The following is a 21,504-nucleotide window of genomic DNA, read 5'->3' on the forward strand; positions in this document are numbered from 1 at the left end:
CGACACTGCTAGTCCAGGACCACTCTCTGCATATCAAAGCCTGAAGAACTTGCCTTTCGTTTTCCCCATTTCTGCCAAAGTTGCCTACCTCAGGCACTGTAGGTTCCTATTCCAACAGATCTGGGTTTTCTCATCGAAGCTTAACCTTTCCCTACTGCTGACCTTTTACAGCCTGTCATAGAACCGGGGCAGAATGAAATGCCTTTGATGATTAAAAGGCAGCGTCTGTTACTCAGCGTGAGACCCATGGAGGGACTGATTCTGGTCTTGAGATGGCTTCCAAGGTGGCCCCTCTGATATTGCTGGAGCAGACCCTGGGCACTCACAGAAGATACGCCCTGAGAACGTCATAAACACCCAAGTTTGTGACTATTACTACAGCCGACCTCACCTGCCACCAAAGCCAGAAAGCAACACACCTTCATTTTGGTGCCCTGTTTTGTTTTTTAACGAAGAAATGATTTATCTCTTCCTGAGCATTTGTTAGGTGTGATGTGAAGAGACACGAGTCAAATGTAGGGCAGGTGCTAGGCTCACGCACCGGCTGGGCGATACCTCTGCACCTCCCATGTGCGTTGCACGCCGATGCCTCAGCAGGATGTCAAATTGCTGCACGTGTGAACCTTTGGGGCGGCCTGAGCATCCTCCGCGCTTACAGTAAAATGTGCAAATGCAACACCAAGAGCCTACATCCTTATTAACTATAGGTCTGTCAATACGATTTCTTCTCCTTTCATATATTTTCACCAGAAATGAGGATCCATATTATCTAGGGGATAAAGAATAGGATGTCCTGAGGTTCCTTTTAGGGTGGTGCAATATGAAATACACAGCACCTGTGACGCACCGTTGCCAGACTCTAACCTGGAGCCAATCAGACCGGCAATCCCAGGCATAGAGGAAGGGGCTAAATGATGCCATGAAGAAATAATCAAACAAATCCAGAAAGTGGGAAATCTTGTAGGACAGCCTAGAGTCTTCAAAGAGTCAGTGTCGGCTGGGTGCAGTGGCTCACACCTATAATCCTAGCCCTTCGGGAGGCTGAGGTGGGAGGACTGCTTGAGCCAGGAGTTCAAGACCAATCTGAGCAACACAGCAAGACTTTGTCTCCACAAAAAATAAAAATATTAGCCAGGCATGGTGGCGCACCTCTAGTCTTGGCTACTAGGGAGGCTGATGCAGGAGGATCATTGAGCCCAGTAATTAGAGGCTGCAATGAGCTATGATGATGCCACTGCACTCCAGCCTGGGCAAGAAAGCCCTGCCTCAATAAAAACAAACAAACAAACAAACAAACAAAAATAACACCCAGAAAGTCAGTGTCATGGAAAACAAAAGAAGATGGGGACTATTCTAGAATTGAGACTGCTGAGCTATAGCAATATACAATAAATATATTAGCAATATTGAGTCCTTGTTCAGGAAAAAAACCCGTTACAAAAGATATCCTTGTAACAATTGGGGAAATTTAAATATGAACTGGATCCCAGGCAATATTATGGAATTAGGTGTGATAACAGTATCGTGGTTATGCTGCAGAATCTAGCGGTGAGGCACAAGTCGTCTACGACTTACTTTCAAACAATAAAAAGGAAAATATGCATATTTATAGAGATATAAAAATATAGGGCCAAATGTTACCAATTATTAAATCTAGGATGAGGGTATAGGGCATTTGTTATAATTTTTTAAAACTTTTCTGTAAAGAAAAAATTTCATAATAAAAAGTCAAAAATAAAATAGAAGAGTTACCTTGTCAAAGAAGCTAGGTGGAAATGACCCAGGGGACCTTTTATTCTCTGGCAAGATCCAAGGTGCTAGCAAAGGTCAAACACCAGGACCGCAGCAGAAACCCACCAGACGCTGGTTTCTCCCTAGCTCCCTTGGTCAGAGTGTAACCCATCTCTGTCTGGAAGACAGAAACACACCCATCATACCGTTCCCTGACACCGTCTCCTCCTGTGGGCCCTCTGGGACATTTTCTTCCGATGCCAATTCAAGGGAGCACTCTTCCGAAGCATGTTTCAAACGCTCAGGGCCTGCTCTCTTGAACTGCTGCATTCGCTGCAGGACCAGCTCTGCTGTGCGGGGTTTGGAGGGACTTGGCACCGCTGTCGTCAAACAGGAAGGAGGTGGCTGGGAGTTGCTCTTGGAAGCACTCTCTGGCAAAGAGGAAAATACTCACAAGCATCTGTTGTAGCTGGAAAAATAAAAGACTTTTCTACCAGATAGAGGTTAGACCCACGTTTCAAAGGGGTCCTTTATCAACTAGTTTAGGTTTGACTCACAAATGTGAACAGGACTGACTGCTTGTTGGTAACTTCCTTTTTTATGGCAATGCAGACATAAGTATCAATGACAGGAGTGGGGAGTGACTGCTAATTGAGCTTGGGGTTTATTTGTGGGATGATGAAAATGTTCTAAAGGTAGGAGGTAGTGATAGTTGCACAACGGTGAATATATTAAAAACCACTTAACTGTACACTTTAAAAGGGTAAACTGTATGGAATGTGAATCCCAATAAAGCTGTTATTAAAGACATATTAATAACAAAGGTTTACGTGTTTCTAGATCAGGATCCACAGATGGCCTTCAGTGGAGATCCATGAGACCCCCCTGAAGTTGTGTGTCAATTTCACAGGCATGCATATGGGTACGGTTTTCTGGGGAATCATGAATAGTTTTCATGAGACCTGCAAAGGGAACAGGAGAGGCCAATAGTGTTGGTCAGGCAACACTCTTGAAACCTTACAACAGTCTCTGTGAGCTAAGACTTCACCACCACTTTACTGAGAGGTGATGCTGGCCACACTAGAAAAAAAGTTAATTAATATCAGGAAGTGACGGTGAGGAGAATTTAGAAACAGAACTCAGGAGCCCAAAGAGTTTGTGGTATATTATATATGCAAGGCTGGTTTCCAGTTCTGCATGAAGAAGGTATGCTAAGCACATGGCTCAATATGCCAAGGGCAGCAGGGCAAGAAAGCTGCTTTAAACAAACAAAAAAAAAGGGGGGGAGGGGAGAGAAAAGAATAAAAGGTCTTTAGAGGAAAGGAAGGACCTGAAGATTCTCCTGGGACTTAAAGCCATACAGCACCCTCCTAGCAGCCTAACCAGATGGGTGGCCTATTACAATTTACCCACTTTGAAATGAATTCAAGAAAATGAGAGAAGCAGCATTATTTTCATGTTCGTGTAACTCATGTCAACCACACAACGTAAACATTCATAGGAAATTCTGAAAGAGCAGAGAACTCCAAACATAATCATGTGAAAAACTCACACAGGAGTTATATTCTTTATGACTATTGTTTAAAATAGGAGTCAGCAAATTATGGTCATGGGCTGGCTGCCTGTTTTTGTAAATAAAATTTTACTGGCACACAACCACGCCCACTCATTTACATATTATCTACTGCTGCTTTTTCACTACAACAGCAGTTGAATAGTTTCGACAGAGAACACATGGGCCACAAAGCCAAAATATTTACTATCTGGCCTTTTTCACAAAGTTTTTCAACTCTTGGTTTAAAATAGTACAAATCACCTCTGGTTTCCTCTGGAAAGTTCTGGAGGTGGTTTTTGCCTGGTTACCTGTCTGAGTGGTCTGCGCTCTTTCCCAGAGCACAGGCTGATTTGGAGCAGGAGCAAGCACACCTCCCTCCCCATTCATAGTGACAGCCGTTTCACTTGCTTGCAGCTTGGTTGTCCCTTGCTTTTTAGTCCTAGGGGCCTGGCTGCCAGACCGAGGTTTCTTCTCCGCAGGGCCTTGGAGGCTTTTGCTCTTGGTAGCAGCTTGTTTGGTCCTTTTCAATTTGCCTCTTATCTCAGTGCCGTTTGAGGCTTTTTGTGCCTTCCTTTCTCCTGACACCTCCTTGGTTCCATTTTTTTTCACCCTTTGGAAAAAGCTGGAGCAGAGTTCTTTAAAATCCTCATCGGACTCATCCATCATCTGACCAGGTTTAAGGCTTTCAGGCTGGTCTTCAGAGGAGTGACAGTCAATCTTGGGCCACGCACACAGGTGAGAACGTGAACCCAAGCGTAAGCCTAGCCAAACCTCATTCCCACTCACAACCTCATTATGGTTCCTCTCTGCTTCTCACTTAGATACTTGGAGAGTCTGCACCATTGTTTTCCTCTCCATAACGATTTAAGTATCTTTGTTCAAGCTGGGCCTGTGGTTAAATAACATGTTTAGAGCTTTCCTCTGTTAAAGTTCACAATTGAGAGAATGTTTAGCTGTCCAACAGATGCCTCTAAAATAGAAAATCTATGAACTTGGTGTTCAGATGATTCTCCAAGAGCTCCATGGAGATAAAGCACATTGGTTCATTTAATTTCATATCTGTGGAAAACCAAAAGCATCTAAGTGTAAACAGACAGACATTGTCATTTTATGCCATTTCTTCCAGGAGGTACAAGGGCATGTGAGTAAGGGAGAAGTCTTCAGAGTAACTATACTGTCAAATACTCAGTACAGCCTGGTTAACACAGTCTAATCATCCTATAGGACATCACTACATAACAGACGAGAGAGATCTAGAAACCTGTCAAAGCATGTGCATCTTGGGAGTGTTGTTTTTACTGAAATTTGGGGAACAAACCCAATGAAGGGCAGTCACCACAGCAACAGGATGATTCCTGAATCTAGAAAAACTATCTCCTAACTGGCCTAAGACTCCCATCTGTTGGAGGCTCTATCAGCAAACACTGCAACATGAGAGACAGAAAGAAAAACAGAGAAAATTATATGCCCCTGAACACTGAGGGGAGAAAAGGCCACTTTTCTCTGTCTTCTCAGCCCAAGAAGAGTTCTCTAAACTTGGATGACTGGAATACTGCCTATAAGCAAAGGTTGGGCCTTCTGGAAATGATTATACTTTGGCACACTGCTAGTGATGTTCAAAAATCAAAGCTGAATGACCTAATGGCACAAAGTTCTTCATTTCAAATACAATAATGTAATCTCTGCTGTCCAAGTAATCTGATTAATCATTTTGTTTTCGAAAATTAGGTAGATACCCCTACCTAGAATCTACTTGTATGGCTGGCTCATTCTCATCTTCCGTGTCACTTCCTTAGAAAAGCTTCCCCTAATCCTGTAAGTGGACCCTCCCCCACTCCATTAATCTCTATCATCACCCACTGTTTTCACAATAGCATTTGTCACAGGTTATAACCATATGTAACAGATAATATTTACTGAATGCTTGCTGTGTGCTAGGCACTGTTCTAATTGCTTTTCAAATTTTCAACTCATTTAATCTGTACAACAATCCTTTATGGTAGAATCTACTGCCATCCTCTCTTTACAGCATGGAAGCAGGCAGAAGCAGAATGAGGAACTGGCTCAAGTTCACACTGCTTTTGAAGTGGCAGGGCAGGGATCAAACCCAGGTAGTGTGATTCCAGAGTATCTGCTCTTATATTTTTATTCATCGACTTATTATCTGTCCCCTACTAAGCTCAACACTTTAGGAGGGCACAGACTCAACTACTTCACTTTGTATTCTCTTCGGCTTATCTGGTGCCTGACTTGTAGTAAGTGTTGGACAACTATTTGTTGAATTCATGAACTGCAAAAAGTTGGATGTAATCGTAGTGAAGAGAACGTGGTAGGAGAGAAGGCTGCAGGGAGAGACAGAGAGTAGTTCCCAAGGGCCTGGAATGTCAGACTAAGCAAACTGAATTGTACTCTGTTGGATGTGGTGAGCCGTTAGCACAAACTCCTCCCTGCACAACTGTGTTGAGTCTCCACATCTCTGTTGATATGAGTCTTAAAACAGTTCCATCTCCTACGGGTTCACAATCAATATGTGCCGAAGGACATAACGGATCCCACAAGGCCGCAAGCTTCCAGAGCGTAGGGGACTTGTGGCTCCTCAGCCTCCCACCTGCCTCGGCGCCCGGCTCACAGCAGACGCGGATGAATGAACGGATCGGGGCGGGTCGGACCCTCCCGCTTCCCCCCGCCTGGCGACCTACGGAAAGGGGGCTGAGGGATCCCCCTGGGAAAGGGCTGCTAGGACCCTGAGGGCTCCAAGGCCAGACGGAGAATCCCGATCGCTGCACCGGCTGTGACCACCGAGGGTATCCGGACCCGCGCCCCCCACCCCCGTCCTCCCTCCAGGCGGGCACCGGCCCCTCTCCACCCAAGCGCGGGTCCTGCCTCTCCGCCGCGGCTGCGGACCTGCCGAGGCCAGAGGGCCAGCGAGAGAGGCGAGCGAGAAAGGCTCTTCTCCCCCCGGAAGGCGAAAACGGCCCGAGGCGACGAGATCGCCTCCTCCCGGGTGCAGACTCCCAGCCCCAAAGCCCGACTCCTCCTACCTCCGGCGCCGCCGCGGCAACTTCTCAACGGAGAGCCACGCGCCTGCGCATGCGCCACCCAGCGCCTCCCCCGCGGAGCACTACGTGTGCGCCGGCGCAGAGCGGCCCGGGGCGGGGAGGGAGGGTCTCGCTTCCCGTCTTCCTCCGCGGCCCGGGGCGCGGACCGCGCCAGGCGGGGCGGAGCCGGACGGGGCTGAAGCTGCGCCTGCGCCTGATGGGCTGCGTGGCGGTAGCCCGCGCCGGAGTAAAGCCTGTTACTTGTCGAGGAAGAGTTGGGTGAGTTTGCGGCGCTGTCGCAGCAGTTTTAAGAGAAAGTCTGGTTCCGTGACAGTTACTCAGGAAATGTTTGCTGATACAATGGCGGCCCCCTCGGAGCGCACCTGCGTGTGGAGCAGACGAGAGTTAACGGAGTGAGGAGAGACCCCACAGCCAGCCTGGCAGGCCCCGAGCTTCCTTCCCGGAGCGGGGAGCGGTAGCGCCGTGAAGAGGGGATTGAGCCCCGAGCGCTGCGCCTGGCGGGACAGGGCTGGCCGGGCCCGAGGGGAGGCTGAGCCTGGAGAGCTTCGCCACGGGCTGAAGTTTGGGGGACTTTCTAAGTCGCATTAAGGGTTTGAACTTCAACCTGGGGTCTTCGGGAACCAATTAAGATTTTGTTTTCAAAGGCCGTTCCAGTTGCAGTGTGAAAGGGGATTGGGGGAGCAAGCCTGGAGGCCACCAGTCTGGGCGAGAAACGCGAGCGAGAATGGAGACCCCTTCCGCGTTGATGGTGCTCACGACCTGCGTGTGTGTCGTGACTCGCAGGTTCGTGGCCTGAGCCTCTGGGGGAGTGTGATCCCAGTCACCGAAATAATGGTCACAGGAGTGTGAAGGAACAGGTTTGCAGAGAAGATAATGTGTTTATTTAAAGGTGTAATTCACATATCAAAAATTCACACTTTAAAGTGTACAATTCAGCGGGTTTTAATACATTTACAAGATTATGCAGCCATCATCAGTATCAGTTCCAGAACATTTTATAACCCCAAATAGAAACTGCTGTGCCCCATTCCCCTACACCCCATCCCCTGGCTGTCACTAATCTGCTTTCTGTTTCTATGGGTTTGCCTAGTCTGTATATTTTATGTACATGGAAGCAAACAATATGTGGCCTTTTCAGTCTGGCTTTTTCGAAGCATGATTTTAAGGTTCATCTATGTTGTAGCATGAATCAGTACTTCATTCCTTTTCATGGCTGAATAATATTCTCATGCATGGATATACCACATTGTTTTCCTGTTTATCAAGTGATGGACACATAGTTGTTTCTGCTTTTTGACTATTATAAATAATGCTGCTATGAACATTTGTATACAAGTTTTTGTGCTCTAGGAGTGGAATTACTGGGTAAAACTTCATTTAGTTCTGAATATTGAGTTTCAAATGCTAATAGGACTTTCAGGTGGTTTTTTCTGTATAAAGGAGTTAGGTGTTACTTGCTCTCTGGCTTTGGAAACCTATTAGTTTGTAACATGGTTTCCAGTTGGATTAGTTAAGTAGATAAGATTGGTAGGCAACTCAGAGGGCATGAATGGGTTGGGGGTGGTGTCTAAAATCCTTTGGGATTTTAATTTATAGAGGTGACTGGGTGACAACATGGAGAGGCCAGTGCCATTGCAAGAATTTATTACTTGCATTTCCCAAGAGAAGACGGCATGCCACAACATGCAGAGCCACAGGGGAAGCATTAGCTTTTCATGAGGAAGAAGAAGTAGAAACAAGGAGAAAGCTAGGCCAGAGCCTTTATGGGGTTTCCACAGGAATAGCAAGTCAGGATAGAGTAAACATTTTAGAATTGGATAATTTAAATAATTCCAGTTGGCTTTGGCTTTGCGTGTTATCTAGTTGCCTGGTACCTGTCCATGGGATGATTTAGGACTCGAGAAATAATTGGCTTGGTGTGTGAGAGTTAGATAAAGGCGGTGGTAGGCTTACTATGGGAGGCATGCTCCCAAGGAAGTTGTTTACTATCTTTAGGAATTAGCTAGTTCCGGGAGAGATAGTCTCCACCTGCCAGCAAGATTTTTAAGATGTCAAAATATCATAAGAGGACGGGCACCGTGGCTCACGCCTGTAATCCTAGCACTCTGGGAGGTTGAGGCGGGTGGATTGTTTGAGCTCAGGAGTTCAAGACCAGCCTGAGCAAGAGCGAGACTCCGTCTCTGTTAAAAATAGAAAGAAATTAGCTGGACAACTGAAAATATATAGAAAAAATTAACTGGGCATGGTGGCGCATGCCTGTCGTCCCCGCTGCTTGGGAGGCTGAGGCAGTAGGATTGCTTAAGCCCAGGAGTTTGAAGTTGCTGTGAGCTAGGCTGACGCCACAGCACTCTAGCCTGGGCAACAGAGCAAGACTGTCTTCAAAAAAAAAAACAATCATAAGATAATGGAAAATTTTTTTTAAATGACTAGTACTCATGGACATGGCTGGGGTGATGTGAAGGACAGTTGTAAAGGTAGAGATTATTTTTCTCCAGTAAGATTGAAAATGTAGTGCCTGAATCCTATTTAGGAGTTAAGTTTCTTGGAAGCCCAGTGAAGAAAGCCCTTTCTGTCTCCCTCCCTCAACCCAAAATCTGGCTATGTTATTTATTTACATAAAATGAGTTAAAGTATGGTTTAGAGAAGAGAGTTACCTTAAGAGATTCTCAACTGAATCACCCGTGGAATTTTTTAAACTGGAATAGCTTGGATACTACCCACAGGCCTACTGAATAAATCTTAGTGGAGGGATTTACAACCCATATCTTCTGAAAGTTTCACCAGATGATTCTGATGGCCTCTAGATTAAGAACCACTGTATTTAAACAACACCTACTGAGCGAATACTGTAGGTTAGTATAAAAGAGATGCCAGCTGGGCACAGTGACTCATGCCTGTAATCCCCGTACTTTGGGAGGCTTCTATGGGAAGATGGCTTAAGGCCAGGAGTTCAAGATCAGCCTGAGCAACATAGCAAGATCTCTTCTCTACAAAAAATTTTTAAAATTAGCTGGGTGTGGTGGCTCAAGCCTGTAGTCCCAGCTACTGGGGAGGCTGAGGCAGGAGAATTACTTGAGCCCAGGAGTTTGAGGTTGCAGTGAGCTATCATGCCACTGCACTCTAGCCCAGGTGACAGAACTGTCTCAAAAAAAAAAAAAAAAAAAAAAAAAAAAAGCCAAAGCTAGTTGAGGAACAATTGGGATTTAGAGTTAAATAGAATTACTTCCTTCAAGGAAGAAACTTATCCACAACGGGGCAGCTTTTTCTTTGGCCCAAGGTGAATAATGGGAGCCACCTTCTCCTGAGCCTGTTAGGACTTACCTCCAACAGACGCTCTGGAGTTCACGCTTTTCCACTGAAATTAGGCAGAAGTCATCCAGTGTGACTAAGCTTAGGTCCTTATTATTTCAGTGAGAGTTCTATGTGTTCTTGCCAGTATTTGAGGCAGACACCCACTGTACTGCCAAAACACTCAAACCTGGGAGATGAAGGAACATTTCAAATATTAAAAGGTGAGGACTGTTCTTGTGTTTGGTAAACCTTACAGGGTTTATCTGAAAGAGAAAATGGATGCAGAAGTACCTGGAAAAATTAAGAATTGTATTCCAAGTAGAGGCTCTGTTTTCCTAGTTCATAGGAATAGATCATTTTTGGGTCCAAGGAAAAAAACAAAGTTTGAATATGCTGATTATCACTTCCTTACCCTCCTGGAATATTTCCTTTTTGAAAACTTATGGTATCTTCTACTGAGTTAATGTTTTAAACAGTTCTGAGGAAGAATTGAAAGGTGTTTGTCTCAGGTCTATGGTTTGATTACAAATCAAAAAGCCAAAACCTGTCCAGGTCTCTTTCATTGATCTTTCTTTTCTTTCTTTTTTTTTTTTTTTTTTTTTTTTTTGAGACAGTCTCGCTCTGTTGCTGGGGCTAGAGTGAGTGCTGTGGCATCAGCCTAGCTCACAGTAACCTCAAACTCCTGGACTCAAGCAATCCTCCTGCCTCAGCCTCCCAAGGCATGTGCCACCATGCCCAGCTAATTTTTATATATATATATATATATATATGTATTTTTAGCTGCCCAGCTAATTTCTTTCTAGTTTTAGTGGAGACGGGGGTCTCGCCCTTGCTCAGGCTGGTCTCGAACTCCTGACCTCGAGTAATCCTCCCACCTCGGCCTCCCAGAGTGCTAGGATTACAGGCATGAGCCACCTCGCCCGGCCTCTCTCATTAATCTTGATAGGGATTGAGGGGAGGGCAAATTGAACAAGGAAAGAATTGTCTTCTCACTTCTTTGGTTGTGTTAACTTCTATTTACTGTTGTTTAATTCTATTTCCTATATTGCCAAAATTATTGAAATCGGGAAGGGAAATAACTTTTACATGTCTGAGTACATAGAAGTTACTCTAGGTAATGCTGCATGTCTTGCAGTGTCCTACCACTACCACCTTTTGTGTGATATAGCTGTTTTGGTAGATGAGTTTAAGGAACATTCATGTTGTTCCAGGAAAGGGCTATGTATGCAAAGGAGACCCCAAATGCCAAAATAGCCAAGAAACCAAAGAATAAAGCAGACAAATCCAGTTTATTGGTAAAGGGTATTTTAGTGGGGGAACTTAAAGACAGAAGGGTGGTCATGGGTAGCCGCAAGACAGGTAGATCTCTACACCTGTTACTCCCCAGACCCAGGACTTATGTGGCATAGCCTATAATTTGTGTTGTAACATTAGGTTGCTTTGATTTAAAGGCAGGATTTATAGTGAGTACACGTTCTTACAGTAAGGACAGTAAATAAAGTAGAAATCAGGAGGCATTCACGGGACTGGGGTTAATCAGGAATCAGTGTGGTGGATTAACATCCAAGACGGAATCACTTTTGTGTCCACACGTGCAGATGTACTGCCCTCAACTGCAAAGCAGTGTTTTCCCTAATAAAGACTGATAATAGCACTCACAATTTTGATGTTTAAATTAAGTCATCTTCACTTAGTATTTTAGGACAGTAATACTCCCCCAAACTATTTGCAGATTCAATGTAATCCCTATCAAAATCCCAAGAGCCCTTTTTTCAGAAGTGGAAAAACTCATCTTAAAATTCATATGGAGTTGCAAGTGACCCCTCCCAATACTCAAAATCCCAGATAGCCTGCAGCTTTGATCTTTTTCAAGAACATACTTCCCTGTTTCAAAACTTACTACAGAGCTATAGTAATCAAGACTGTGAGGTACCAGCATAAGGTTAGACATATAGGTCAGTGGAATAGAATTTGAGAGTCCAAAAATAAACCCATGCATTTATGGGCAACTGATTTTAAAAAAATTTTTTTATTTTATTTTTTTGTGGAGATGGAGTCTGGCTATGTTGCCCAGGCTGGTGTTGAACTCCTGGCCTGAGACGATCCTCCCACCTCGGCCTCCCAGTGTGCTGAGCTTATAGGCATGAGCCATTGTGCCCAACCCTGGAAATTGATTTTTGACAAGGATGCCAACACCATTCAGTGGGGAAAGAATAGTCTCTTTAATAAATAATGAGGGGATAATAGGATATCACATGCAAAAGAATTAAGTTGAACCCTTACCTCACACCATGTACAAAAGTTAGAATGGATCAGAGACATAAGTGTAAGAGCTAAAACTATAAAACTCTTAACGGGGGTAAATCTTCATGACCTTGGATTTGGCAGTGGGTTCTAGATATGACACTAAAAGTACAGGTAGAAAAAGATAAAAATAGATAAATTGGGCTTTATCAAAATTGAAAATTTGTGTGTCAAAGTACACCATCAATAGAGTGAAAAGACAGACCACAGAATGGGAGAAAATATTTTGCAGATCATATACCTGATAAGAGTCTGCTATGGTCTGAATATTCCCCCAAAAATTCACATGTTGAAATCTTTACCTTGGGGTGATGATTTTAGGAGATGAGGCCTTGGGAGTAATTAGGACATAGGGGTAGAGCCCTCAAGAATGGAATTAGTGCCCTTATATAAGAGGCCCAAGAGAGCTTATCCTCAGTATTTTTAAGTTCTAATGTCCATTTCCAGTTCTACAAAGTATTTAATTGGGTCAGCAGACTTGTTACAAATGTAAGGAAAATTCACGTGTATGGCTTTCCTTTCAAAAAGTTTACGTCATATTTATCGCATGTCACATTCATTGAGTCACATTTATCATGTCATTTAGTCACATGTGACTGGGTAACAAGCGTTTCAGAGATCAAAAGGCTCCAAATAGAATAGGAACCTTTTATTTTTGAACCTGAACTGGCCTCGAATAAACACTGAGTTTTACCCCAGGAAGAAAAAAGCATCCATGATTTATGTCGTAGGCACCATGATTTATGTCTTTAACCTTTTCCATCCATTATCTCCCTTAATCCTCTGAAAAACCCTATGAGATCATTACAATGATTTATAAATGAGGAAATTGGCTCAGAGCAATTAATTTATCCAAGGTCACAAAGCTAACAAATCAGATCTAAGATTCAGCCCAGATCTGTCTAAATACAAATTGACCATCTCACCCAATTATCTTTCCCCAAATCACAGGGAATCCAGGGTTTCCATTTTGGGGATTGGCTACTGCTACATCTTTTCTCTGACCCTAATAGGAACTTCAGGCCACTGACTCCTTTGTTTTCTCTTTTGCACGTCCTTATGTGGCTTGTGGGCCATCCTGTCTGTAATATAATATTCTTACTGGTCCTGTTTATCTTCATTCCACCCAGGCAAGAAAACCTCAGCCCTGCTCCTCTTTGTACCTGTTCCTTTAACCAATCAGCTGAGCACTACTGGGTAAAGTCCTACCACAGGGCATGTAGTATCACTTTAAATTCATGACCATCCACCTCAAACAGGCCTTCAGCACTCTCTTGTACTAATACTACTTTTCTCTGCTAAAAAGTCCAGTTGCATTTTCCTTCTCTGTTGGATTGTTCACATTAGTTTGTGTATATCTGCATTAACATCTCCCATATTAAAACCACAGTAAAACATCCCATATTTTAATTACAAAATATTTGAAAAAGTAGTAGTCTTCCTTCCATCTGTCCTCCAGCCTCACCTCACTGAGGTATGTTGAAGTCTGATATATTAATATATATCTTTTCTACCCTATGTTTTTATAAATATACATATATAGCCTTTTTGTTTGATAGCGTTTACCAAAAATGGAGTAATACTATACACATTACATTTTGTTTTTCTTACAAGCATTTCTCTAAGTCAGTAGATAGATATATTCCATATTAAACATTTCCCTATTACTAAAAATATATGTATAGTTTTTATCATTATAAGTAATCATGCAATAAATTTCTTTGTACTTATTTCCTGTGTATATGTGTTTTTATTTATATTGGAAACAGTCCTAAATATAGGATTGGTGGGCTAAAGGGTATATGTGTTTTGTTCGGTTTGCCTGTTGTTTTAAAAAAAGTACCTACACATTGTTAAAAATTTCTTTTAAGGAACTTAAGAAGTTAGCTGGGCATGGTGGCATGTGCCTGTAATCCCAGCTATTTGGGAGGCTAAGGCAGGAGAATCACTTGAGCCCAGGAGTTTGAGGTTGCTGTGAGCTAGACTGATGCCACAGCACTCTAGTCCAGGTGACAGAACAAGACTGTCTCAAAAAAAAAAAAAAGGAACTTCAGAAAGGTACAAAAATTCCCTTCTTCTTCTGGCTTCCAGGCCTCGAGATTGCTAGACTCTCTCCTCAGAGGCATCTTGAAATATTCCAGACATATTCTGTATACATGTAAGTGTATGTAAATATATACTCCTTGTTTTTTCTTTTCCTTTATTTTTAGTGGTGGGGAGACAGAGTCTGACTCTGTTGCCCAGGCTACAGTACAGTGACATCATCATAGCTCACTACAACCTCAAACTCCTGGGTTCAAGCCATCCCGCTCACCTCAGCCTCCCAAGTCACCTGGGACTACAAGCAGGCGACACCATGCCCAGCTAATTTTTTCTACTTTTTTGTAGAGACAGGGTCTCACTGTGTTGCTCCGGCTGGCCTCAAACTCCTGGCCTCAAGCAATCCTCCTGCCTTGGCCTCCCAAAGTAGCTGGGACTACAGGCACACACCACCACTCCCAGCTAATTTTTCTATATTTTCTTTTTTTTTTTTTTTTTGAGATGGAGTCTAGCTTTGTTGCTCAAACTGGTCTTGAACTCCTGGCCTCGAGCAATCCTCCCATCTTGGCCTTCCAAAGTGCTAGGATTAGAGGCGTGAGCCCATCTTTTGAAGCTCTTTTGTTAGGCACTTACACATTTAGGATTATGTAGTTTATTCTTTTTGATGCTATCATAAGTGGAATTGTTTTTGTAATTTCCAGATTGTTCATTGTTAGTATGTAGAATTGCAAATGATTTTTGTGTATTGACTTTATATCCTGTTTCTTTACTGAATTCTTTTTATCGTAACAACTTTTTTTGTGGAATCTTTAGAGTTTCTTACAAGATTTGACATAATTTTACTTCTTCCTTTCTAATTTGGATGCCCCCCTTCCCTCCCTTCCTCATTGCTTTGGCTAGAACTTGCAGTGCTGTGTTGACTACTGTGGCAAAAGGAGACATTCTCACCTTGTTCCTAATCTTGGAGGAAAAATTTTTAGTCTTTCACCCTTGTATGTGATGCTCAATGTAGATTTTTTAAATGTGGTTTTTATTATGTTGAGGTAGTTCCCTTTTCCTAGTTTGTTGAGTTTTTTCATCATGAGAGGGTGTTGGATTTTGTCAGATATTTCTGCATCATTGAGAAATCACTGAAAAATCATATGATTTTTTTCCCCCTTTATTCTGTGGTCTTTATTAATGTGGTCTATTCCATTAATCAATTTTTATAGGTTGAACCATCCTTGAATTCCAGGAATAAATCGCACTTGGTCACAGTGTGTAATCCGTCTAATATGCTGCTGAATTCAGTTTGCTAGTATTTGTAGAAGATGTCTGCATCGATGTGCATGAGGGATATTAGTCTGTAGTTTTCTTGCAGTATCTTTGTCTGGCTTTGGTATGAGGGTAATGCTGGCCTCATAGAGTGAGTTATAAAGTGTTCCCTACCCTTCCGTTTTTTGGAAAAGTTTGAGAAGGATTAGTTCTTTAAATGTTTAGTGGCACCTGTAGTCCCAACTACTCAGGAGGCAGAAGCAGGAGGATCACTTGAGCCCAGGAGTTTGAGTCTAGCCTGGGCACCATAGTGAGACTCCATCTCTTAAAAAAAAAAAGAAAAAAATCTGTAGGAAAAAAAATAAATGTTGGTAGAAATCACTACTGAAGCCATCAGGTCCAGGACTTTTTTAGGAGATTTTTTTATTGCTGATTCAGTCTGCTTACTAGTTAGTTATAAGTCTATTCAGTTTTTGTATTTCTTTGTGATTTAGTCTTGGTATGTTTTTTGGTTTTGCTTGGTTTTTTGTGAGACAGGGTCTTGCTCTCTCAGGCTATAGTACAGTGGCATGATCATAGCTCACTGTAACCTTGAACTCATGGGTTCAAGTGATCTTCCTTCCTCAGCTTCCCAAGCAGTTGGGACTACGGGCATGTGCCACCATGCCTGGCTAATTTTTAAAAATATTTTGTAGAGACAAGGTCTCACTATATTGTCCAGGCTGGTCTTGGATTCCTAGGCTCAAGTGATCCTCCCACCTTGGCCTCCCAAAGAACTAGGATTACAGGTGTGAGCCACCATGCCCAGCCCACAGTCCACCTTTCATTGCCTGTTTGTGATACTGAAACATTCTTCTTTGCCTGTGCTAATCTCTGTCACTGGAGAGTGCTGGAGGCAAAAGGGCTTTTGTTGGTTCTGTGTGCTTTGCTTATGCCCTATTCTGTGATCAAAGCTGGCATGTGGGACACATGAGACACTCAGGCAGCTTTCGGGCAAGTTCCATGGCAACCCGGCTGGCCTCCTGGCAACTTTCTGGTGAGTTCAAGAGCAGTCCTCAGCCTTCTAGCTAATTTTGTTAGCACCCTCACAGGTGGTTGTTGGCTCCCAGCCTTGGCCTGAGACAGCCCAGTAAACCTCACCATCCAATGGGTGGCTGCAACCACACCCTCTCCTAAGTCTGAATCCTTCCCTTGGGTACCTCCCTTCACCCAAGGGTGTTTGTAGATTTCTCTTTTGCTCCTTCTTAGTTAATTCCCTGTAAATAGTTAATAATTTTTTATACCAAACTTCCCTTATTCAAAATACCATGTGGTTTCTGTCTCCTGATGGGATCCTGACTGATAGGCCTGCTGATGTTTTCACTGAATGCTGAATATTGTGAATGTTAAATCGTTGGCTGCTGAGTTTCATTTTATTCCTTTAGGTAGTGTTGGATTTTGGTCTGGCATGAGGTTAAGTCCCTTAGAATCAGTTGATCCTTTAGAGGCTTGCCTCTAAGCTTTGCTCTGGTGGGTCCAGAGCTACTTTTAGTCTACAGTTGATTTAGCTCCATTCCTAAGGGTTACACCACTCTGAGGCTTCTACCCAACACCCTGTGAATTAGGAGATCTTTCCACAGTGGCTTGTGGGAACACAGAATACTCTCATCCCCGTGTGAGCTCTGGGGATTGTTTCCCTGGCCTCCTTGTGTGGATTTGGATGGGTGTTCACCTGGAATTGCATCTGGAGCTCTGCCTCTCCAACCCTGCAGACCCCAGCCCCCCAGCCTCCCTGAACCCTCGACTGTGGCTTCTCAACTCGGGGAGACTGTGGGTTCTGTCTGCATCTTCCTCCTGGCACTGCAGCCTGGAACCCGCCTCCCGCCTGGAACCGCTGCAGTCATAGGACTCGCTGCCTGTCCAGTTTCCCTTCTCTCGGGATCACTGTCCTGCATTGTTTTCTTCCACTGACTAAAGACAAAATTCTGTTGTCCAGGTTTCTAGTTGGTCCGGGGTCCCTGTTACTCCATCTTGAAGGGGTATGTAAACAAACAGACAAGACAGCCTGTCAGAAGTTTGATGAAGTCTCAGAACAGGTGTGCCTGCTGGCTAAGCTGACTGACATTATTAACATTCCTTTTTTCCTTTTATTAACCAGTCATGGTGTGAATGGGAACAGCAAGGTGGAGGAGGCTGTGAGCCAGTGACTCGGGGGCAGCCTGGGCGCAGCCTCCCCAGCAAGCTCGCATTTCACTAGCTTCCGACAGCTGTGTCATCCGTGGGCCGGAGCACTTCCGAAGACCGGGGCCTCCTCCCTGGGGCCCAAGTGAGGAAAGGAGCCGATCACCCCTGCACTTGACTGCCCTGCCTTGACAGCCCCACTGCGACTCCAGGACGCTCTGGACGATGGCGAGCAGGCTGGACAAGGCCACCTGTGTCTGGCCCCTCTGGCTTTGGGTTGACCAGAAGACCAAGTTGGACCTGTCCCCAGCCCCCAGGTACCGTCACTGCTCCCACCTGAGGCCCATCCACGGCTGTGGCCAGTGCAGCCCTGCTGCGGCTCCCTGCTGGGGGACAGGCATGGCTCCAACTAGCAGCTGTGCCCCACACAGGCCACAGGGGTGGGAATCTAGGAGGCCACCCCTGCAAGGTGAGTGGACATGTTTACACAGTGAGAGGCAAGAACAGTGCTGCTCCCGGAGCCTGCGGCCTGCAATTCCTGAGCAGGCCGAGTCTGGCAGCTGCCTTTCCCGCTTTCCTCCTGGGGTGCTTTCCTGTCCCCCTAAGGGGACTCTATACGACTCAGGCCCCTCTTTGGGGCAGTGCCCAGACCTCTGGAGGCAGGACCCTGTGTCTGCCCACATTCAGGGGCTCAGCACAGGCAGAACCTCTGGGGAGCCCCTCACAGCTGATGGGGAGTGGAAGCACAGTGTCCTTCGCTGACTGCCGGAGGCGTCTCTCCTGGAAGCCACTGTTGGAGGAGGGAGGCTTCGTTCCGCATGAGCCTTTCCCTGTGAAATGGCTTCTCCACACAGCTGAGCCCCCACAGGCTCTGTGAAAACACAAGTGCTTTCTGCACTTGTCGCCCACTCCCAGATAAGAGTTCAGTTACAGAGAACGTAACGGCACATGGCTTCCCTCGGGTGGTGGCGGTGGCAGAAGTACCCGGGGGAGCGGAAAACCGTGGTTTCCCCACACCCAGACTGGGGCTGTCCACTGGCAGGGCCGCATTGTCTCAGTGTCCTGAACTCTGAGGTCCAGGATGCCTCGGGGACAGGTGAGCAGAGGCTGGGGACTTGTGTCCCACAGCTTTGGACTCAGGCATGAGGTTCTGTGGTTACAGTCGTGGCAGCCACCATGTCACCGGGGGCTGCATTGTGACACTGGTCTCAGCCCCAGGGCTGCTGACCAGCGCGACGCTCCTGCTGGGCTCGGGCGTGAAGCCCCCTCCTCTGCATGCAGACAGGCCCAGGCCCGCTCCTCCCTGGTGTGTGTCGCCCTACGGTTCTCAGCCTTGCACCTGGGACCCCCCATGCCAGATGGACTAGTTCTGACAGACCCCTTAGCCCACGGAACTGCCCTGCCTTCTGGGCGCGGCCGTCCTTTGTGCTCCTTTATCACCCGTGGTCTCGTCTCCTTCCTGCCAGGGTTGGGGATGTGGAGGCTGAGGAGTCCGCTGGGCAGAAGGCCGTCCTTCCAGTCATTCGTCAGAGAGGCCCAAGTCAGGCACCCTCACGCAGATGCTCATGCCCAATAGGGACAACCAGAGCAGCCGAGAGCAAGGGGGCTCTAAAACGGTGGCTCTGTATGAGAAAGCCCTTCTCTGACATGGACCTTGCAGCTAGAAAATTCTTGGGGAGCGCCTGCCATAGTTCAGGCCTTGTTCTAGGTGCTGCTAGCTGAGTCCACCTCTCATGGGCTGAGATCTAGTAGAATGAGACTGACCCTACAGTGTATGTTAGATGTAACCAGTTGTGGGGAAAAAATAAGCAGGATAAAGAGAGAATAGCAGGATGGAATGTGGCAATTTAAATCAGATGGGATAGAAGTTGACATCTGGCCAGAGGCTCGAGTGAAGGGAGGGGCAAGGCATGGAGGAGGCAGCACGCTCAGGTGGAGGGACAGTGCGAAGGCCCTGAGGCAGGAGGCCACATGGGAAACGTGGTTGAACTGTCAGCGGTAGTGTCTGTGGATGACCCTTGGCCAGTCCTGGGCAGGACGTGCAGTTCTTGTCAGAAATCTCCAGCAGCAGGGCAGCTGGCCGAGCGGAGGAGCCACACTCCTGTTCTCTTTGAGGAGCTGTAGAATGAGCTTCTGGTGGAAGGAATTACCATGTCTTGGCTCGTGCTGTCTTCGTCGTTACGACTAGGCTGACGAGGATATCAGCTGTGGCCCTGGAGTTCAGATGAGTGTGCTGAGGTCTTCTGTCCCCAGGGACACTGAGCTAGGCAGGAGGAAATGGCCCCGTGTCCCTTTTCGGTCTCTCACTCCCTGGCACACCTCTGGACAGGACATCTGTAGCTGGGAGATAGCCTCATGGCCTGTGCTAGTCGGACCAGCCTGGCTGGTTATCAGTCCACGTCCTCACCAACTGCCCTTCTCAGGGGAGTCGCACTACTCGTTCCAGGGAGTGCAAACAGACTCTGCTTGTGTCCTGGAATAGCTCCCAGCAGTGCCGTTGGCCTGAGGAGCTGGCGCCTGTTTGGGGGCCTGGAGAGCCACCTAGCAGCATGGCTCGGGAAGCTTGAGGAAGTGAGGCTATATCTTGTTCCTGTGCAGGACACGGAGAAGCTGGGCAGAGGTGGCTGCTTGGGGGCAGAGGAGCCAGAGAGCTGCAGGTGCTATCCCGGGCTAGCTAAGGTGGGGGCCTGGGCCTGCTGAGGCAGCCGGACCCGAGGGGCCAAGATCCCTGAGAGGAAGGAGGCCTGAGAAGAGAGACTGACGTTCAGCGCCGGTTTCCGCTCCAGGCACCTGCTGTGAAGTTGCTCAGGGCAAAGCTGCAGAAAGTGGCTGAAAAGCAGAGCAGGAGTTTGGGCAGTTTCACGGAGTTAGGGAAGAGGTTGGGGCCTGTCAGGCGAAGGGTCCTAAGAAATACCCAGGCGCTCAGCTGGGCCCCTTAGGGGTCACGTGGGCAGTGGGTGGCCACAGGCAGCCTGGTCTTCACAAGGGCTCCGGAGGAGCTGTGTCAGTGAGTCCCTGACTGGCCTGTGGTGACATGTCTATCTGCTGCCTATCATGGGGGTGGGGGGTGAGCTGTCCCTGCAGGGGACATGTCCAGACTTCCCCGCCCTTCTGTCACACACAGTGCCTCATGCTCAGTCGAAAGTAACAAGGCACACTGAGAAACGGGACCCCAGAGGAAGAAAGCTGAAGGACCCACAGGACATTAAGATACTGGTTTCCAGACGTGGACTTTAAAATAACCATGATTAACATATTAAAGAAAATAGGTAGGATGGAGAGTTTCACAGAGAATGGGAAGTCATAAAAAATACAATGAAAGTTCAGAAAAGAACAATAACTGAAGTTTAAAATTTCATAGGTGGATTTACCAGCAGATCAAGGTCAGCTGAAGAGGGAATTCGTGAGCTGGAAGAAAGGTCAAGAGAAGATCCCGTGAACAGTACAACCAGCTCACTTTATACTGTGCTCTGCTTTTCAGCCACTTTCTGCAGCTTTGCCCCGAGCAGCTTCACAGCAGGTGCCTGGAGCGGAAACCGGCGCTGAGCGTCAGTCTCTCTACTCAGGCCTCCTTCCTCTCAGGGATCTTGGCCCCTCGGGTCCGGCTGCCTCAGGGACCTCCTCACCCCTTCTGTGGACTCCCAGCCTTGGGCATGGAGGAGACGCTGCCAAAAATGCCCTTTGTGCGTGGGAGAGACTAAGATGGCTTTGGAATTGGGTTTGGGGAACACTTTTCATTGTGACCCTTGTTGGAAACATTGGCACACTGGGAGTCCGTGTGCCTGACCCAGGAAGTAGAGCACTGCGGCTCTATTTAATCCTTACGGGCCTCGGGTTTACCACTGGGAACACGCAAGCTCGCATTTGTACTCATGGGCTCAGGCTGCAGGCGTTCAACCCTCCCCAATGTGCAGTTTAGAAACTGGCTTTTTAAACTTCTTTTCATTTGCATCTTTGCTAAAAGCAGGGTGCAGAAAAGTAGCAGTGGGAGGGGGGTAGGGACAGGGCAGCCAACAGAGGGTGGGCTGAGAGATGCCAGTTCAGGCCCAGGCCCTGAGGAAGGTGGAAGCTGACTGTTCCGCCGGCAGCCAGGGATAAGGAAGCGGAGGC

At 46.4% G+C, this 21,504-nt stretch overlaps 2 protein-coding genes across 5 annotated transcripts in view; one reads left to right on the forward strand and one right to left on the reverse strand.

Annotated features, from left to right (window-relative positions):
- SLX4 (SLX4 structure-specific endonuclease subunit) overlaps nucleotides 1-8,227 on the reverse strand; it is a 24,756-nt gene extending 16,529 nt beyond the window's left edge. The window contains exons 1-5 of the mRNA XM_045542118.1: nucleotides 8,220-8,227; nucleotides 6,073-6,617; nucleotides 5,895-5,981; nucleotides 3,595-4,098; nucleotides 1,938-2,162 (exon numbers count right to left, since the gene is read on the reverse strand). Coding sequence (XP_045398074.1) covers nucleotides 1,938-2,162; nucleotides 3,595-4,098; nucleotides 5,895-5,981; nucleotides 6,073-6,617; nucleotides 8,220-8,227 — 1,369 coding nt within the window. The remainder of the gene's footprint in view (nucleotides 1-1,937; nucleotides 2,163-3,594; nucleotides 4,099-5,894; nucleotides 5,982-6,072; nucleotides 6,618-8,219) is intronic.
- The window catches only part of DNASE1 (deoxyribonuclease 1), a 25,176-nt gene continuing 10,145 nt past the window's right edge, over nucleotides 6,474-21,504 (forward strand). For 2 of the 4 annotated variants that reach the window (XM_045542440.1, XM_045542442.1), the window contains exons 1-3: nucleotides 6,478-6,603; nucleotides 6,990-7,128; nucleotides 17,372-17,711. The gene's annotated coding sequence lies outside the window, so the exon portion shown is untranslated. Of the gene's footprint in view, nucleotides 7,129-17,371; nucleotides 17,712-21,504 lie in introns of all 4 variants that reach the window. The other 2 variants (XM_045542445.1, XM_045542441.1) reach the window with 2 other exon arrangements.

This window comes from Lemur catta, chromosome 2, assembly GCF_020740605.2.
Source record: "Lemur catta isolate mLemCat1 chromosome 2, mLemCat1.pri, whole genome shotgun sequence".
NCBI lineage: Eukaryota > Metazoa > Chordata > Mammalia > Primates > Lemuridae > Lemur > Lemur catta.